General features: G+C 40.1%; 1 protein-coding gene and 1 long non-coding RNA gene across 7 annotated transcripts in view; one reads left to right on the forward strand and one right to left on the reverse strand.

Moving 5' to 3' along the window:
• ZCCHC17 (zinc finger CCHC-type containing 17) overlaps positions 1-19608 on the forward strand; it is a 68761-nt gene that overhangs the window by 9558 nt on the left and 39595 nt on the right. For 3 of the 6 annotated variants that reach the window (XM_032246684.1, XM_032246687.1, XM_032246685.1), the window contains exons 2-3: positions 4610-4730; positions 12457-12514. In XM_032246684.1, the coding sequence (XP_032102575.1) occupies positions 4665-4730; positions 12457-12514 (124 nt within the window). In that variant the 5' untranslated portion in view covers positions 4610-4664. The remainder of the gene's footprint in view (positions 1-4609; positions 4731-12456; positions 12515-19608) is intronic. The other 3 variants (XM_032246688.1, XM_032246686.1, XM_032246689.1) reach the window with 1 other exon arrangement.
• On the reverse strand, positions 579-16214 carry LOC116529165. The gene is made up of 3 exons (XR_004259414.1): positions 16202-16214; positions 6510-6516; positions 579-666 (listed from the first exon to the last, which is right to left on the reverse strand). It is a non-coding gene; the product is annotated as an uncharacterized LOC116529165 (long non-coding RNA).

Raw genomic sequence — 19608 nt, forward strand, 5'->3', positions numbered from 1 at the left:
AGATTACAAGCATGAGCCACTGCACCCAGCCATAATTTTCTTTTCTTTTTAAATATTTTGTGGAGGTGGGATGTCACTGTGTTTCCCAGGCTGGTCTAAAACTTCTGGGCTCAAGCATTCCTTCCACCTTAGCCTTCCAAAGTGCTGGGATTACAGGCATGAGCTACTATGCCTGACCTGGAAGTTGACTTTTTAAAAATAAATATGAATTAACTAAGGAGCCTCTGAGTAACCACAATAGAGCCCTAGGTTTTTTACAGACTTTGAAAAAAAGTTTTATATTCCATGTTTAAAGAATGACAACCATTTACTTTGCTGAAATTGTAAATCTGTTATAGTTGTACCCCCTTGTCCATGGGGATACATTTCAAGATCCCCAGTGGATCCCTAAAACTGTGGCTACTGCTGAACCCAGTTTCTATCAATTGGAAGATGTTTCTATTTTCTACCTACAAATTTAATCCCTTTTCCATCTTAACTGAGCATTTATCATGCACTGTGGTTATAACATTAGCAGTTTGAGGTGCAACGGCAAAACTAATTTTTTTCTTCCTCACAATTTCAGACATTGAAGATTCATTCTTAGTATAGATCTTAGCAACCTAGGCATATAATTTCTTTTTCTCCTTAAGTTGAGAACTTTCACCTTTTCACTTAAAGGAAGCACTTTATAGCTTCTCGTTGGCATACCGAAACAGCCAGCATTACTACTCCTTGTGGCCATTATTAAGTAAAGAAAGGATTATTTGAACGTAAGCAGAGATACTTCAACAGTCAGTCTGATAACCAAGATGGCTACTACATGGCTAATGAGCACTTAGTATACACTAAGTGACGAATGTATACAGCATGGATATGCCGGACAAAGCAGATGATTCACATCCCAGATGGAACAGAGTGGAATGGCACACGATTTCATCACACTAATAAAAACAACATTACAGTTTTAAACTTATGAATTGTTTCTAGAATTTTACATCTGGTGTGTTTGGACCATGATGGACTGTGAGTAGTTGCAACTGTGGATGGAGGGGACTACTGCACTGTTATGTTTCAGGCTTTCCCTCAAAAATGCATCCCTGTTTTTTTGAGACAAGGTCTTACTGTGTCGCCCAGGCTGGAGTATGGGGGCATAATCATAGCTCATTGCCGCCTTGATGTTCTTGGCTTAAGCAATCCTCTTGCTTCAGCCTCCCAAGTAGCTGGAACTATAGGCTGGTGTCACCACACTTGGCTGATTTTTTTTTTTAAGTGAAGATAAAGTCTTGCTGTGTTGCCCAGGCTAGTCTTGAACTCCTGGCCTCAAGTGGTCCTCCTGCCTTAGTCTCCCAGAGTGCTGGGATTACAGTCGTGAGCTACTGAACCTGGCCCCAGTTTCCTTCTTGAAGAATTGCATGGGGTTTCTTAGGCTACTGTTCTACAGGAGGTGCAAATCCAAAAGCTTTAAACTTTTATATGCTTATCACAGCAGAGCTCTGTAAGGAACAGTGTCAGTTCCTTATATGACCTTTTTTTCTGAGACGGAGTCTCACTCTGTTGCTCAGCCTGGACTGCAGTGGCCCGATCTTGGCCCACTGCAAACTCTGCCTTCCAGATTCAAGCGATTCTCCTGCCTCAGCCTCATAAGTAGCAGGGTTTACAGGCACCCACCACCTCACCTGGCTAATTTTTGTATTCTTAGTGGAGATGAGGTTTCACCATGTTGGCCAGGCTGGTTTTGAATTCCTGACCTTAGGTTATCTGCCCACCTTGGCCTCCCAAAGTGCTAGGATTACAGGTGTGAGCCACCGCACCTGGCCTATGACCTTTGTGTGTAGAGGAACAGATGATAGATTACAATGCTGAAGTTAATTTAGATGTTTCAGCTGCCCCTATGGATTTTTTTACCTCACTAATATGTTGCAAGTGTTGGAGGGTTAATGAAAGTCTCATGATAGAACCTGATCGATTAGAAACTCCTGTTCTAGCATGTGAGGTGAGGGATACTAGACAGAGGGAAGGGACAGCTAGAGATGAGACTGTATTGCTATGAAATGGAAGAGGCAGGGTTTAGCCAGGATGTAAAACTTGGAATTAACCTGTTTATGAGCGATTTCTCAAGAACTGACAAATCTCCCTGTGTTCGCTTTATGTACTTTTAGTAAAGTAATAAAAAGACACTTTGGCTGACCTAAGCACAAAAGGGCAAGTTTATAAGTATCCTTATAATACAAGATTATCTTTTGGAACTTGAGGAAAGGGATGCTCCTGAGTTATGGGATGATACTAGAACAAGGGTTTGGGCATCCAGACAGGATTTTCTTTCATTTCTGTTTCAAGTGAAGCTGTCTACTTAATGGATGGTCATTGTAAATTAGGAATACTTGCCAAAAGCAGGACATCAAGTCGTCCTTTGAAAGTGAAAGGAAGCAGTGGGGGTTGAGAAGAGAAGGAGATACTTGCCTATGAAAACAAAAATAATTTCAGGTCTTACTGGTGTCAAGTGTAATTGGGAGGAAAGAGAACTGAGGATAGTGCCATTAGATTTATCTTGGCAGTGATTTATCCAACAGAATGAAGAGGCATGTTTAAGAGCCACTAGATTGCTGGTTTCCTCTCTGTTTAAAATCAGGAGGCTGAGCAAGATTATCTCTAAGGTAAGTATCCGAAGCTGTAAGTTTTGCTACTTAGGCAGCATCACCTAGGAGGTGGTTGAAAATGCATTATCTCAGGTAGCATAGACCAACTGAATTGCAATCTGCATTTTCACATAATTTGGAAATAGTTAAATGAATTTGGTACATCCAACAATGGTTTATTAGATAGGTGTTAAAAAAAAGTTGTATATGCATATGAATTGCTATGATATATTAAGAAAATGTTAATGATTTCATGATCCCATTAACAAACCACTTCTACATATAAAAAAAATCTGTAAGAATATAAGTCACGCTGGGCGCGGTGGCTCACACCTGTAATCCCAGCACTTTGGGAGGCCGAGGCGGGTGGATCACGAGGTCAAGAGATCGAGACCATCCTGGTCAACAAGGTGAAACCCCGTCTCTACTAAAAATACAAAAATTAGCGGGGCATGATGGTGCGTGCCTGTAGTCCCAGCTACTCGGGAGGCTGAGGCAGGAGAATTGCTTGAACCCAGGAGGCGGAGGTTGCAGTGAGCCGAGATCGTGCCATTGCACTCCAGTCTGGGCAACAACAGCGAAACTCCGTCTCCTGGGTTCAAGCAATTCTCGAATATAAATCAAATTGAATTCGATGATTTTATTTTCTTCATTATTAATATATTATCTGAACTTTTACAGTATGTATGTGTGTTTTAATGTTATTAAGAAAAAAATGTACGCCCTTGTCTCTTTGAAGTCACTTCAGATTTTTTTTTTTTTTTGAGACAGAGTCTCATTCTGTCGCCAGGCGCCAGGCTGGAGTGCAGTGTCGCCATCTTGGCTCGCTGCAACCTCTGCCTTCTGGGTTCAAGCAATTCTTCTGCCTCTGCCTCCTGAGTAGCTGGGACTACAGGCGCATGCCACCATGCCCAGCGTTTTTTAGTAGAGATGGGGTTTCACCATGTTGGCCAGGATGGTCTCGATCTCTTGACCTCGTGGTCCACCCACCTCAGCCTCCCAAAGTGCTGGGATTACAGGCATGAGCCACGATGCCCGGCGGTCACTTCAGATATAACACCTAGCATAGTAGTCATGAGAATGGACTCTGAAACAAACAAAAAAATAAAAAACAAAAAATAAATAAAGAGAATGGACTCTGGAGTCAGCCAGCTTGACTCCCCATTTCCTGGCTTTTTGACATGCTTAGTGATTTGACTTCTGGAAGCCTTTGTTTTCTCATCTGTATAATCCCACATTTTAAGAGTTTTAAGAATTTGTTTTGTTTTGTTTTGTTTTGTTTTTGAGGTGGAGTTTGCTCTGTTCCCCAGGCTGGGGTATGGTGGTGTGATCTCAACTCAAAGCAACCTCTGCCTCCCAGGTTCAAGCGATTCTTCTGCCTCTGCTTTCCTAGTAGCTGGGACTACAGATGCCTGCCACCACGCCTGGCTAATTTTTGTATTTTTCATAGAGATGGGGCTTTGCAGTGTTGGCTAGGTTGGTCTGGAACTCCTGACTTCAGGTGATCTGCCCACCACAGCCTCCCACAGTGCTGGGATTACAAGCGTGAGCCACTGTACCTGGCCTGAGTTTTGAGAATTAAATGAGATTGCATGTCTAGTGTTTAGCACAGTGCCTGGACATAGTACGTACTCCATTAATGTTAGTTTTTATTACTGTTATTCCATTTTTTTGAGATCTAGTCAAACATACCCTCTTTTCCCACCCCCCCCCCACCAAAATTCTTCCCCTGGCCAAAAAAAAGCAATTTAAAAAACCAAAAATCAAACACAACAAATTTAGTAGTCTAATGGCCTTGGGTAAGTAACAGATTGTTAAGAAATTGGTTCAAGATTTCCCAAACTCCCCACAATTAGAATAAACAAGATATTTGGATAAAAGCGTAAGATGTTAAATCTAGTGGTATTCTATAGAAATAGCTGTGAATTGTCTGCCTATTCATTGTTTAACACAGGTATCTCTCTAATTGGTGTCTAATTTCTTTATGACAGGACACTTTTATTAGCTTTAATAGAACAGAAATGGAGGAGCCATAGAATATTAAAGATGAATTCAGGAAGGCCCGAGACCATGGAAAACTTGCCTGCTCTCTACACTATTTTCCAAGGAGAGGTATATTCTTTTGTGCTTTGAAAGCCTACCATTTATGTTAAGAATAGACTGAGGGTGACAACTGGGTTTCATGTTCCTGTCCACTTAAGTCTGTCTCGAGCATTACAGCTTAAATGGGAAGGGCCAGTGGAATATCTGGCAATCACATGTGCTTTCTCTAAGCTCCAGATATTTAAGTGCATAGTTGACATCATCATTGGAATATCAGCATTTCTAATTTATGTTTTAAACTGAATTTGTTTTTTCACTGCTGTGGTTTGAACATGTCCCCTAAAAAGCATGTTTTGGAAACTTAATCCCCACTGTATCAATGTTGGGAGGTAGGGCCTAGTAGGAGGTATTTAGGTCATGAGGGCTCCGACCTCCTGAATGGATTAATGCCAATTATTGAAGGGCTTGAGGCTGTGAGTTTGATCCCTTTCTCTCCTTCTTACCCTCTTACCTTCCACCATGGGATGACATAACAAGGAGATTCTTGCCAGATGCTGGCACCTTGCTCTTGGACTTCTCAGCCCCCAGAACTATAAGCCAAATAAATTTCATTTCTTTATAAATTATCCAGTCTCTGGTATTCTGTTATAATAACACAAAACATATGGAGACATTCAACTGATTTGATTCTCTTCTAGATTTTTTTCACCTCAACAAATAGAACCATTATCCTGCAGGTTCCCAGACTACACATCTGACCATCATCCTTGATTTCTCTTTTGATTTGATTTAGATTTTCCCTCCCACTCCAGTCTGTTTGCTAGTTCTAATTATATCCCTGGTCTGCGTACTTCTTTATCCCCCTGGCACCCTATTAAAACTCTTCATTCCGGCCGGGCGCGGTGGCTCACGCCTGTAATCCCAGCACTTTGGGTGGCAGAGGCGGGTGGATCACGAGGTCAAGAGATCGATACTATCCTGGTCAACATGGTGAAACCCCGTCTCTACTAAAAATACAAAAAATTAGCTGGGCATGGTGGCGCGTGCCTGTAATCCCAGCGACTCAGGAGGCTGAGGCAGGAGAATTGCCTGAACCCAGGAGGCGGAGGTTGCGGTGAGCCGAGATCGCGCCATTGCACTCCAGCCTGGGTAACAAGAGCAAAACTCCGTCTCAAAAAAATAAATAAATAAATAAATAAAAAAAAATAAAACTCTTCATTCTTGCCTGGTGTTTACTGGGATCCCTGCCTCATTGTAGCTCCTCTCCAGTCTGTTCTTCACATTGCAACTAGCATAAGACTATTGTTTTTTAAAAAATTATTTATAAAAAATTGAGATGGGATCTCACTATATTGCCCAGGCTGGTCTCAAACTTCTGGGCTTAAGTGATACTTCCACTTCAGCCTCCCAAAGTCTTGGAGTTAACAGGCATTAGTCACTGTGCCTGGCCTAAAATAAAATTTTTAAAGTAGGTTGGACATGTTGCTTTCTCACAACTCATCAGAAGCTTCTCATTACAATTGAATACAAACTCATTTTCATGGACCTTCCACAAGTTGGCCTCTGCTTGCTCTCACAATGTTGTTTGTTCTGCCCTGTTCGTAGTCAAGACAACTGGCCTCCTTAAGAGCTCTGAACAGTCTTGAGTTCTTGGTGTCTCTTTAGGATTTTTGTACATGCTGGGTTTTTTTAGTCCGTCTGTGCTGCTATAACAAAATACCTGAGATTGGGTAATTTATAAAGAACAGAAATTTATTTCTTACAGCTCTGGAGGCTGGGAAATCTAAAATCAGGTTGTCAGCAGATCTGGTGTCTGGTGAAGACTACTCTCTGTTTCCAAGATGGCACCTTTCTGCTGCATCCTCTGGAGGGAAGAAATGCTGTGTCCTCATGACAGAAGGAACAGAAGGAGTGAACTCACCCTTTCGAGCCCTTTTATGAGGCACTCATCCATTCATGAGGGCAGAGCCTAAAAGCCTCATCTCTTGATGATATTGAATCGCGGATTAGGCTTCAAAGTGAATGTTAAAGAGATACCAAAGTTCATGTTGAACTTTAATCCCCAATGTGCGGATATTAAGAAGTGGTATTAAAAGATATTAATCACTTGGGAAGTGATTAAGTCATGAAGGTGCTCTGCCCTTGTAAATGTGATCAATGCCCTTATAAAAGAGGCTACAGAGAGCTGCCTGACCTCTCCGTTCCTTCTGCCATGTGAAGACACAGCATTTGTCACCTCCAAAGGACACAAGAACAAGGCACTATCTTGGAAGCAGAGAGTGAGCCCTTATAAGACACAGAATCTGCTGGCGCCTTGATCTTGAACTTCCCAGCCTCCAGAACTGTGAAACATAAATTTCTATGGTATTTTGTTATAGCAGCGCAAACAGACTAAGTCACTCTTCCTTTTAACTACCCACTTTCCCATCATCTTGTCTTCATCCTTTAGGTCTCAGCCTTAATGTTGTCTCCTCAGAGATTTTTTTACCCATCTTATAGGTTTGTGCTGTGTTTAATTGTTTACTTGTTTAATGTCTATCTTCCTCACAAGACACTAAGCTCCATGAGGGCACAGTTCTGTCTGTTTTGTTGTATATCTCAGTCTTAGGTAGATGGGTAGAAAATAGTAAGTGCTTGATACATTTTTGATGACAGAATGAATTATCAACGTTTGGCAGAGAAGACATTATATTTGTTTCAAGAGCAGAGGCTTTGGAACCAGACAAAGTCAGGTTTCTAGTCTCGGCTCTTTTACTTACTATATGAGCCTTTAGGCTGTCACTTAATCTCTTTGAGCCTTAGTTTTTCGAAATTCCATTTATTCACAGTAATTCTCTTTCATAGAATTACTGTGATGGTTAAATATGCTATCATCTATAAAAATACGATGCCTGACACATAGTAGGAATTAATTAACATTGGCTCCTTCCTCTTTAAGTGAAACTAAAGCCAAAAAATTGTTCTCAGTGTCTTATGAGAACACGTTTCTTTTCTTTTTCTTTTTTTTTTTGAATTGGAGTTTTGCTCTCGTCGCCCAGGCTGGAGTGCAATGGCGTGATCTCGGCTCACTGCAGTCTCTCTGCCTCCCAGGTTGAAGTGATTCTCCTGCCTCAGCCTTCTAAGTAGCTAGGATTACAGGCACCTGCCACCACACCCAATTAATTTTTGTATTTTTAGTAGAGACAGTGTTTCACCGTGTTGGCCAGGGTAGCCTCAAACTCCTGAACTCAGGTGATCCATCCACCTTAGCCTTCCAAAGTGCTGGGATTACAGGTGTGAGCCACTGTACCGGGCCTTTTTTTTTTTTTTTAAAGACAAGGTCTGACTTTGTTGCCCAGGCTGGACAGCAATAGTGTGATCTTGGCTCACTGCAACCTCCACCTCTTGGGTTTTAAGTGATCCTCTCACTCAGCCTCCCAGGTAGCTGGGACTACAGGCACACACCACCACATCTGGCTAATTTTTCTGTAGAGACAAAGTCTCACTGTGTTGCTGAGGCTGGTCTTGAACTCCTGAGCTCGTGATCTGCCCTCCTTAGCCTCTCAAAATGCTGAGATCAGGCATGAGCCACCATACCCAGCCTGAGCCTGTAGTATTTTAATGTTATCATTCAGACTTGATATTCATACTTTGCATTCATGCTTGCTTTTTATGGCTGACAAAAGTTTTACCTCCCAATAATGTGAGGTCTTTGAGGACAGACTGTGACTATCAGTCAGTTATAGATAATTGTGGTTCTTGAATTCCATTGATCTCAACTTGTAATATAACAGTCAAGATACAAAGGATAATAGCATTTTAACAAATAACAAACAGCTCTGCTCTTCAAAGCCTCTATCGTTTTTCTTTATGGTTCACGGTATTCCCAAAGGTTAGTAAGGTACTAGAGCTCAGAAGAAGGAAGTGTAGCACTGGAGGTGAAACTGATTTTTCTGATCATGGAGCCCTCACTCATCAGGTGCTGTACCAAAGAAAGGGAAGAACACTCTGTTCTCCACAGAATGACTCAGATTTCTAAAGTGGATCCTAACCTACAGCTTTCTCTTATATGAGATGGAGCTTGAATTAGTGTAGGTTTTGTATATTACTATTAAGGAAGGGTGGTCTTTAGGAATTTTCAGAGAGAACTTTATGGTTCTAAATTACTATTTCAGTAGCACAATTTGAAAAGGGATGGTTTAGAAGTGACATGGAGTTAGGGAAAGAGAAATATAAATTGGAAAGAAGAAACTTTTTAGAACATTCATCGAATGAACTTTTAATGAGTACTCAATATTTATAAAGATGAGGGATTACATTAAAACTAAAAAAAAATTTGTAAGCCTAATCTATGTTAGTACTTCCACACATTCTGTTATTGAATCTCTCCAAAGAAATTGTTAACCCTATTTGATAGATAAGGAGACTCTTTTCAGAAGTTAAGTATTTTTAGTAGAGATGGGGTTTCACCATTTTGGCCAGGCTGGTCTCAAACTCCTGACCTCAAGTGATCCATCTGCCTCAGCTTCCCAAAGTGCTGGGATTATAGGTATGAGCCACCACACCCTGCCAAGAGAACCCTTTTGACTGAATTGAGTTATAGGAGAAATATAGATGGTAAATCTGGTGGTTCTGTGGTCATTTGTTGATACAACTCTATTACAGAATTTATCCTGGTCTGTCTTATTATTACTTGTATGTGTCTCACTCCACTACTAGATTGTGAGTTACTGTAGAGCAGAGGCCATGATTGTCTCATGTGTCTTGGTAACTACTTCAAATTTATTTAAAATAACCTGGGCATCCCTTTTTTAAAGCTGTCTTTATTTCACAGTATCTGACGTGGTATCTTGCACATAGTAGGTAGGTGCTTAGTAAATGTGGGAATAAAATGGAGCCCAAGCCTCATAGGACTAGTTGTCCTTGAAGAAGGTGGTGTTTCAGCCCATGTCCCAGCACTTCTCTTGGTGGACTCAGCAGGGATTTGGGACCCAGTAATTAAATAGCTGAGAAGCTAATATTCATCCTCTCATCTTCTCAGAAGGATGTTGATAGCAGAGTGCATTATATTAATACATGATAGGGGGTACAAGCATAGCAATGAGACTTGGGATTTGGCTTAGGCTTGCAATAGCCAAAGAAATGCTGAGGGGTGATTCATTTTGGTAAGGTAGAAATAGCGTTTGGATGCGAAGTAAAAAAAAAAAAAAAAAAAAGTCTGTGTTGTACTTGGCTGTGCTACTATCTAACTCTGTGACTTTTGACAAGTATCTTCTGCCTCTGAGCCTCAAATTCGTCATTTACATTATGGTGATAACAAGTTTCAAGGCCAGTTGCCACCCATAATCTGAAAATGGGAAATTTATTTTACCCAAGCTGTTACGAGTTCAGTCGAGATAGTTACTGAATTTTTTCCCCTGAGCTATTTGACTAGTTATCTTTGGGACACCAGGCAGCCTGCGTGATCATCTGTGGCAGGTGTGACTGTACCCTGAGAGACACAGTGATGAAAACACCTGGTGCTAGAAATGGGAAACAATGCCTGAACAGTTGCATGCATCCATTCTGGAATATATTAACCTTTCCTTTTGGGAGAGGCCAAATTAAGATCTGTTATATTACCTCTAAAAACCATAATGTGACACTGGAGCTTCAGGATTGAAAAGTGAGATTATCTTAATTTACAGCAGCAAGGTGATTTGGGCCCTAACTTCCAGATTTATTTATTTATTGACAGAGTCTTGCTCTCACCCAGGCTGGAGCGCAGTGGCAGGATCTCAGCTCATTGCAACCGCCGTGTCCTGGGTTCAAACGATTCTCGTGCCTCAGCTACCCAAATAGCAGGCATGCACCACCATGCCCAGCTCATTTTTGTGTTTTTTGTAGAGATGGTGTTTCACCATGTTGGCCAGGCTGGTCTCAAACTCCTGACCTCAGGTGATCCACCCACCTCGACCTCCCAAAGTGCTAGGATTACAGGAATGAGCCACTGTGCCCAGCCTCCCTAACTCTTAAGTAGTAGTGTGCCTTCCTACCAGTCACTAATCTCTTTGTGCTTCAGTGTCTTAGACTGTAAATTATTGAAAAGCTACACTTTGTTGAATGTCCATTATGTGTCATTTATGTATGTCATGTACTTTATGTACATCATGTGTTACCTGCAGCAGCAAAGTGAGAGCAAATGGGAACTTAGGCCTTGAAAGGCAAATTGTGTGCAAGATCCAACAGGTAGGAAATGGCAGAACTAGGATTAGAAGCCACATCTTTCACTCTAAAGCCTGTGTACTTTATATACCTATACTGTTATTTTTTCTTTTATTTTCTAAAAGCTTTTTTAGGGCTGGGGTCTTGCTATGTTATCCAGGCTGGACTCGACTCCTAGGGTCAAACCATCCTCCAGCTTCAGCCTCTGGAGTAGCTGGGACTACAGGCTTGTGGCACAGCACCCAGATACACCTATACTATTCCGCTTCATTTGCAGCATAGGGACCTACTGTATATGATTTCTAGGATTGTTGCTAGGAACAGATAGGATATCAGATACCACATTGCTTTTGGCCATTAGAATTTTATAGTTAAAGGGAACTCATGAGCAGCTCTAGTGTAATTAAGACTCTGGATCCAAATCCCAGCTCTGCTACTTATTGAGCTTTGGACTTCCGATAAGTTGCTTAATCTCTTCATGCATCTTTTTGTCGTCTATTGAAAGGGAATAATAGTACCAATCCCATACAGTGGCATGAGGATTATGCAAAGCATTTTGAATAGTATTTTGCATGTAGTGAGTATTTAATATATATTAGTAAATAGCAGTACAGTTGGGATTGTTTTATTTACTCCCTTGTTTTAGTTATGGTGAAGCTGAAACAGTGCTCAAGATAAAGCAGCTAATTAAAGGCACTGAAAAGAATAAAGTTTATATATATAAGATTATATTGAATATTTTACAAATAATAATTTAGTGTTAAATTCCATATATAGTGACAACATTACCCTCAGTCTATAGGTGGGCAGTGGGATAGGCTACAGGGGGAAGAGAGAGCTAGAGCCTGGGTTAATGATTTATCTGGCAAGGGTTCTGGGCATTTCATCACTAACATTTATTGGTTGCCTTTTTTTTTTTTTTTTTTTTTTTAACCCTTCATGAATGCCAGTATTGGTTACCTGTTACATAGACCCATTGAGCCTCTAACTTCTTCATCTTAGACAACTTTGCAAAAGACTCTTTCTGATTTTCAAGTTCTGTCAGATATCTTTGTATTGGCTTTTTATCTAGTTGTTTTGGTGAAACCCAAGACTCAGACTTGGAGTTAAGTATAACAGACTGTATGCTCTGGATTGACTTGAAGTTTAGGTATAAGGAATACCCTGCATGATCCATCTCAAATTATTATAGTTCTCTGTATTGGAATTGGAGGCCTCAGTCCTAGCTAATATAAAGTATAACTTCATTACCTGATTTTTTGCTTTTTGTTCCTTTTGTTCATGAAACTCCTTTGGTAATATCAGTATGTTCCCTTTGTTCATGAAACTCCTTTGGTGATTTTACCAGGTATAGGATTTGGATATTCCTCAGTATCATCACACCGTGTGACAACACTCTAATCTCACCAGTGTTTTTAATGTGTACACACATACCTGTCAGTCTACATTTCAAAAAAACCCAGAAAGAATGTTTGACGGAGCATCATTTTTAGGTAGTTTCGTAGCATACAGAGGCAGTCAATATGAAGTACAAATTTGGGGAGACTAGGTTAAATGCTACAGAGGAAAGATTCTCATTTATGTGACATTGATTTTCCCCCCATCTTTCTAGGTTGCTATGGTGACTGACTATGGAGCCTTTATCAAAATCCCAGGCTGTCGGAAGCAAGGTAGGAGCCTATAGCTTGAAATTCAGCCCTCTGATTCTACTCTCTGCTATCACCCTACCACCTCCTAATTATAGGCTTTACATTTTTCAGACAGTTTGTTGTTCATTTCTTTTTAATGTATAGATATGAGCACAAGATGACAGTTCATTTTTAGCGGGCACAAGAATGGTGGTCTCTGACTCAGGGGGAAGACTGGGGTGTAGCTAATTGGGTTTACTTCTGAAACCAGCTTCTTTCTAGACTTCACTTGTGACCCTAGGCAAATCACTTGACTTCTTTAGATACGGAATTTGCAGGAGGGCAAGCTACCTCTGTCTGAGGCTGACACTGAATTTTCAAGTAGATGGTGCATGAAATGGGAATAGTATTGTAAGTGATACAAATATATATTATATATGTAATGTTTTAAGTTTTCTTCATAAATAGGCATCTATTGAACACTTTTTGAGAATCTCATTGTAAGCCTATAATCTTATTTATTTCCCAAAACTATGTTAAGCAGAAAAGGCAGGTTCCACAGACTGGTTGTCTGCCCAGAGTGATTTGGCTAGGTAATGGTATAGCCAAGACTAGAACCCAGTCCTTCTGATTCTAGCCCCTGGATCTTGCTACTATATCACGCTGGTGGAGCAAAACTACTTCCTTTTTTTTTTTTTTTTTTTTTTTTTTTTTTTTTTTGAGATGGAGTTTAGCTCTATTGCCCAGGCTGGAGTGCAGGGGCACGATCTTGGCTCACTGCACCTTCGCTTCTCAGGTTGAAGCGACTCTTCTGCCTCAGCCTCCGAGTAGCTGGAACTACAAGCACACACCACTATGCCTGTCTAATTTTTTTGTATTTTTAATAAAGACAGGGTTTCACCATATTGGCCAGGCTGGTCTCAAACTCGGCCTCGTGATCCACCCACCTTGGCCTCCCAAAGTTCTGGGAATACAGGTGTGAACCACCATGCCCAGCTCAACTTGCTAACTTCTTATGCTAAAATAAGTTAAAGCTTAATTAAAGATTTTAATGTACAAAAAGTAACCATAAGAGTACTAGAAGAAAACATAGAAGAATATTTTGTTACATAAAAATGAAAAACTTAATTGCAAAAATCATTGTAAGCAGAGTTAAGTTGGGAAAAAGAATTTGTAGTACATATGATAAAGAGTGGGTATTAGGAAAAGGTGCCAAGGATATGAAAAGACAACTCAGAGGAGAAAAAATATTACTTGGTACTATAATAAAAGATACTCAGTATAATTAAAAAGTAACTTAGACTGGTAGATTCATATAATGGGATATTACTCAACAATACGAAGGAATGAGAATAAAATATTGATACATGCAACATCCCGGATTAATATCCAGAAATTATGCTGAGTGATAAAAGCTAATCTCAAAAGGTTATACACTTTACGATTCCATTTATATAACATTCTTATGTTTTAACTTGAGATATGATTCACATACCACATATTTCACCTGCTTAAAGTGTGCACTTCAGCGGTTTTTTTGGTATATTCAGAGTTTGCGACCATCACCACAATCTACTTTGAGAACACTGTTGTCACCCCAAAAGAAACCCTGTACCCATTAGCCATCACTCCATATTCTCTCTATGTCCTCAGATTTAGGCAATCATTTTTCTACTTTGTCTCTGTATATTTGCTTATTTTGTACATTTCTTATAAATGGAATAATGCAGTATGTAGTTTTTTGTGACTGATTCTTTTACTTAACCACATTTTCAAGATTCATCTGTTTTGTAATATATACTTCATTCTTTTATTGCCATTCCAAATTAATTTATTGCAATTCCATCATTTGATGGATATTTGGATTGTTTCCACTTCTTTAGTATTATGAATAATGTTGCTATAAATATTTGTGTACAAATTTTTGTGTGGATATTTGCTTTCATCGGGTATATACCTAGGAGTAGAATTAGTAGGTCATATGGTAACTCTTTGTTCAACTTTTTGAGGAACTGCCAAACTGTTTTTCCAAAGTGACCATACCATTTTACAGTCCCACCAGCAATGTATGAGGGCTCTACTTTCTTTACATCTTTGTTAACACTTGTTATTATCTTTTTGGGTATGACCATCCTAATGGATGTGCTGGGACATCTCATTGTGGTTTTAATTTCCCTAATGGCTGATGATGTTAAGCCTCTTTTCATGTTTGGCCATTTGTATATTTTTTGGGGAGGAATGTCTATTCAAATCTGATATGGTTTGGCTGTGTCCCCACCCAAGTCTTGTCTTGAATTGTAGCTCCCATAATCCCCACGTGTTGTGGAAGGGACCAGGTAGGGATAATTGAATCATGATGGTGGTTTCCCCTATTCTGTTCTCATGAGAATGAGTTAGTTCTCACAAGATATGGTGGCTTTATATTTTTTATTAAACCATCATTTGCTGGGCACTCATTCTCCTTCCTGCTGCCCTATGAAAAAGGACATGTTTGCTTCCCCTTTCCCCCATGATCGTTAAATTTCTTTTTTTTTTTTTTTTTCAGAAAAAAAAAAAAAGAGAAAGAAAAAAAAATAGAATTTAAAAAAAAAATGAAGGATAGGAAGAAAGAGGAAGAGGGAGAGAGAACAGGGGTGTTGCTTTATTGCCCGGGCTAGAGTGCAGTCTAAAAGTGGGTATGCCTATAATTGTGCTTAATAATAGAGACATGAAAAAAAAAATGAGGGTAGAAAATAACAAACAAGCAGCCAACCAATATTTCATTGAAACCTGTAAATAGGTGTGATGTGGTACTGATAAGAGTGTATATTTTGTGTATTTAAAGTGGAGAGTTCTATAAATGTTAATTAAGTTTACTTGTTCCAGATCTGAGTTCAAATCCTGGATATCGTTGTTAATTTTCTGTCTCATTGATCTGTCTAATATTGATGTTGAAGTCTCCCACTATTATTGGGTGGGAGTCTAAGTCTCCTTATAAGTATTGTATATCTGGGTATTCCTGTATTGGGTGCGTATATATTTAGGATCTTTAGCCGTTCTTGTTGCATTGATCCTTTTATCATTATGTAATATCCTTCTTTGCTTCTTATGATCTATCCTTCGTTGCTTAGAAGTCTATTTTATCAGAGGCAAAAATTGCAACTCCTGCTTTTTATTTATTTATTTTTGCTCTCCATTTAGTTGGTAAATCTTTCTCCATCCCTTTATGTTGAGTCTTTATGTATCCTTGCACGTGAGATGGGTCTGGATGCAGCATATCAATGGGTTTTGGCTTTTTTTGCCTGTCTGTGTCTTTGGATTGGGGAATTTAGTTGATTTAAATTTAGAATTAATAATAATATATGTGAGTTTAATACTGCCATTTAATGTTAGCTGGCTGTTTTGCCCATTAGTTGATGTAAATTCTTGATTATGTTGTTTCTCTTTATTTTTTGGTATTTTTTAGAAAGGCTGATACTGGTTGTTCCTTTCTATGTGTAGTGGTTCTTTCGGAAGCTCTTGTAAAGCAGGCCTGGTGGTGATGAAATCTCTTGAGTGCTTGCTTGTTCACAAAAGATTTTATTTTTCCTTCGCTTATGAAGCTTAGTTTGGCTGGATGTAAAAGTCTGGGTTGAAAGTTCTTTTCTTTAAGGATGTTGAATATTAGCCCCCACTCTCTTCTGGCTTGTAGGGTTTCTGCTGAGAGATCTGCTGTGAGTCTGATAGGCTTCCCTTTATGGGTAACCTGACCTTTCTCTCTGGTTGCCATCAGTATTTTCTCCTTCGTTTCAACACTGGTGAATCTGGCGATTATGTGTCTTGAGGTTGGTCTTCTTGAGGAACATCTTTGTGGTGTTCTGTGTATTACCTGGAGTTGAATATTGTCCTGCCTTGCCAGCTTGGGAAAGTTTTCCTGAATAATATCCTGAAGCGTATTTTCCAGCTTGGATTGATTCTCTTTGTCAGATTTGGGTACACCTATCAAACGTAGATTAGGTCTTTTCACATACAGGTATTGATCGACTTACCACCTATGCAACTTAAGACCATTCAACTTTACGACCACAATCGCTAGCCACGACTGCTCCACATCTGGTAGCACAAAACGTTGCCCAGCTGGGCATACGACAGTGCGGACCAGCTTCCGGCAGCACTACCATCTCCGTGTGCACCATTTCAACTGTACATATAGCCTACTCAACTTACGATCAAATCGTGTTAGGACCGGTCCATGGTCCCGACCGTGGTCGTAAGTCGAGCACTAGCTGTAGTCCTATATTTCTTGGACACTTTGCTTGTTTCTTTTTATCCTTTTTTCTCTAATCTTGTCTTCTTGTTTTATTTCATTAAGTTGGTCTTCGACCTCTGATATCTTTTCTTCTGTTTGATCAATTTGGCTGTTAAAACTTGTGCATACTTCGCGAAGTTCTCACGTTGTGTTTTTCAGCTCCGTTAATTCACTTATATCCCTCTCTAAATTGTGTATTCTTGTTAACGTTTTGTCAAACCTTTTTTCAAAGTTCTTAGTTTCTTTGCATTGGGTTAGAAGAAGATCTTTTAATTCACTGAAGTTTTTTCTCATCCACCTTTTGAAGCCTGTTTCTGTTAATGGATCACACTCGTTCTCCATCAGGCCTTGTTCCGTTGCTGTTGAGGAACTGTGACCCCCTGTAGAGGGAGAGGCATTTTGATTTGGGGTATCCTCAGCCTTTTTAGGCTGGTTTCTTCCCTTCATTATAGATTTATCCATCTGTGGTCTTTATAATTACCGTCTTTATAATTGGGTTTCTGAGTGGACGTCCAACTTGTTGATTCCCAGCGCTAAAATCTGAGCAACCCACTGTGCTGGCCAAAACAGCGGCGTTAAGATTGATTGTGCTTTTCTGACTCTACACCAAGAACCGCTGCACCAAGGCAGCGGCAAAACCACCTCACTGGCCACAAGAGTCGCGCTGGCGACCCATGGGGCTCCTCTGCTGGGAATCTCCTGGTGTGTGAGCAACAAAAATTCGTCTGAAAGTGTGGCATCCTCTCGTTCTCTGCGTTTTCACTGGGAGCTACAATCCTGAGCTGCTAGTGATCAGCCATCTTGGATCTCTTGCCTGTTAAATTTCTTGAGGCTTCGCCAGCCATGCTGACCTGTGAGTCAGTTACATGTCTTTTCTTTATAAATTATCCAGTTTTGTATGCCTTTATTAGCAGTGTAAGAACAGACTAATAAAAAATCCTTTTCTTTTTTTGAGACAAGAGTCTCACTCTGTTGCCCAGGCTGGAGTGCAATGGTGCAGTCTTGGCTCACTGCAACCTCTGTCTCCCAGGTTCAAGAGATTCTCATGCCTCAGCTTCCTGAGCAGCTGGGATTATAGGCATGCACTACCATGTCTGGCTAATTTTTTTTATTTTTAGTAGAGACCGGGTTTCACTTTGTTGTCCAGACTGGTTCCAATATCCTGTCCTCCAGTGATCTGCCCTCCTTGGCCTCCCAAAGTGCTGGGATTAAAGGTGTGAGCCACAATGTCTGCATTTTCCCTTTTAAAAATTGGGTTACTTTTGTTTTTATTATTGAGTTAGGCAAGTGTTTCTCATATATTCTGGATAATAGTCCCATATCAAATATATGATTTACAAAGATTTTTATGTAACATACTTGAAATGACAAAATTATCTAAATGGAGAACAAATTATTTAATGGTTGACAAGGATTAAGACGGGAAGAAAGTGGCAATATGAAGGCTCCTTGTGGTGAGGGACCTATTCTGTATCTTAATTGTGGCAGTGTATACATGAATTTACACATGTGGTAAAATTATGTGGAACTAAATGCATATACATATATGCACAAACCCAAATGAGTACAGGTAAAACTGGGGAAATCCGAACAAGATTGAATGGATTTTATCTGAGATGTTTTTTCCTGCACTAACCAATTCTCCAGTTCTAACATCAACTGAATGTCCAACAATTCAGTTCAATTCTGACACTGACTACCTGGGAGTTAGTGTCATATTCCACATACTTAAGGGCTCAGTCCCATATGACTGCCCTCACTTCAGATGTCAATCCCCATATTGAATCCTCAGATTACCTACACTTTTGTCTCACTTGGCTGCAATTTTTGGGATTCCCACATTCCCCCACCCCACCCCAGGTTGATAATTTGCTAGAATGACTTATAGAACTCAGAAAAATGCCATAGTTACTATTAGTTTATTTTAATGGATAAAAATGAACAGTCAGATGAGATACACAGGATGAGACCCAAAGGGTTCCAAGTACAAAGCCTTTGTCCCCATGGAGTTGGGGTACTCTCTAAACTCTATTGCTTAGGGGTTTCTATGGAGGATCTGTTACATAGGCATGGTTGGTTAAATTATTGGCCTTCAGTGTTAGAGCTCAGTCTTCAGTCCCTCTCCCCTTCCTAGAAGTCAGAACATAGGGTTGAAATTTCTAACCCTCTCTAATCACATCGTTGATTTCTCTGTTTCTGAAGTATCTAGGGATCCACCAATAGTCACCTCATTAAGGGACTTAATGAATAACAAAAGATACTTCTATCACTGAGAATATTCCAAGGGTTTTGGGAACTCTTGCCAGGAACTACGGACAAAGATCGAATATGTATTTCTTATACCACGGTATCAATGCCAGCATCCTGGTTGTAATAGTGTACTTTAGTTTTCCAAAGTGCCATCAATGGAGAAAACTGGATAAAGTGTACATAAAATCTCTGTGTTATTTCTTGTGAGTGCAGGTAAATGTACAATTATCTAAAAAATTTTTTTCACATAGGGCAACAAAGTTATCAAATATGTTAAAAAATGATTTAAAACACTCCTAAAATCTTTGAGATTAACAAATATTTTAAAAGATTGCTTTTAAAGGCTGGGCGCGGTGGCTCAAGCCTGTAATCCCAGCACTTTGGGAGGCCGAGGCGGGTGGATCACGAGGTCAAGAGATCGAGACCATCCTGGTAAACATGGTGAAACCCCGTCTCTACTAAAAATACAAAAAATTAGCTGGGCATGGTGGTGCGTGCCTGTAATCCCAGCTACTCAGGAGGCTGAGGCAGGAGAATTGCCTGAACCCAGGAGGCGGAGGTTGCGGTGAGCCGAGATCGCGCCATTGCACTCCAGCCTGGGTAACATGAGTGAAACTCC

Source organism: Sapajus apella, unplaced genomic scaffold (genome assembly GCF_009761245.1).
Source record: "Sapajus apella isolate SASKATOON/1434 unplaced genomic scaffold, GSC_monkey_1.0 scaffold62, whole genome shotgun sequence".
Taxonomy (NCBI): Eukaryota; Metazoa; Chordata; class Mammalia; order Primates; family Cebidae; genus Sapajus; species Sapajus apella.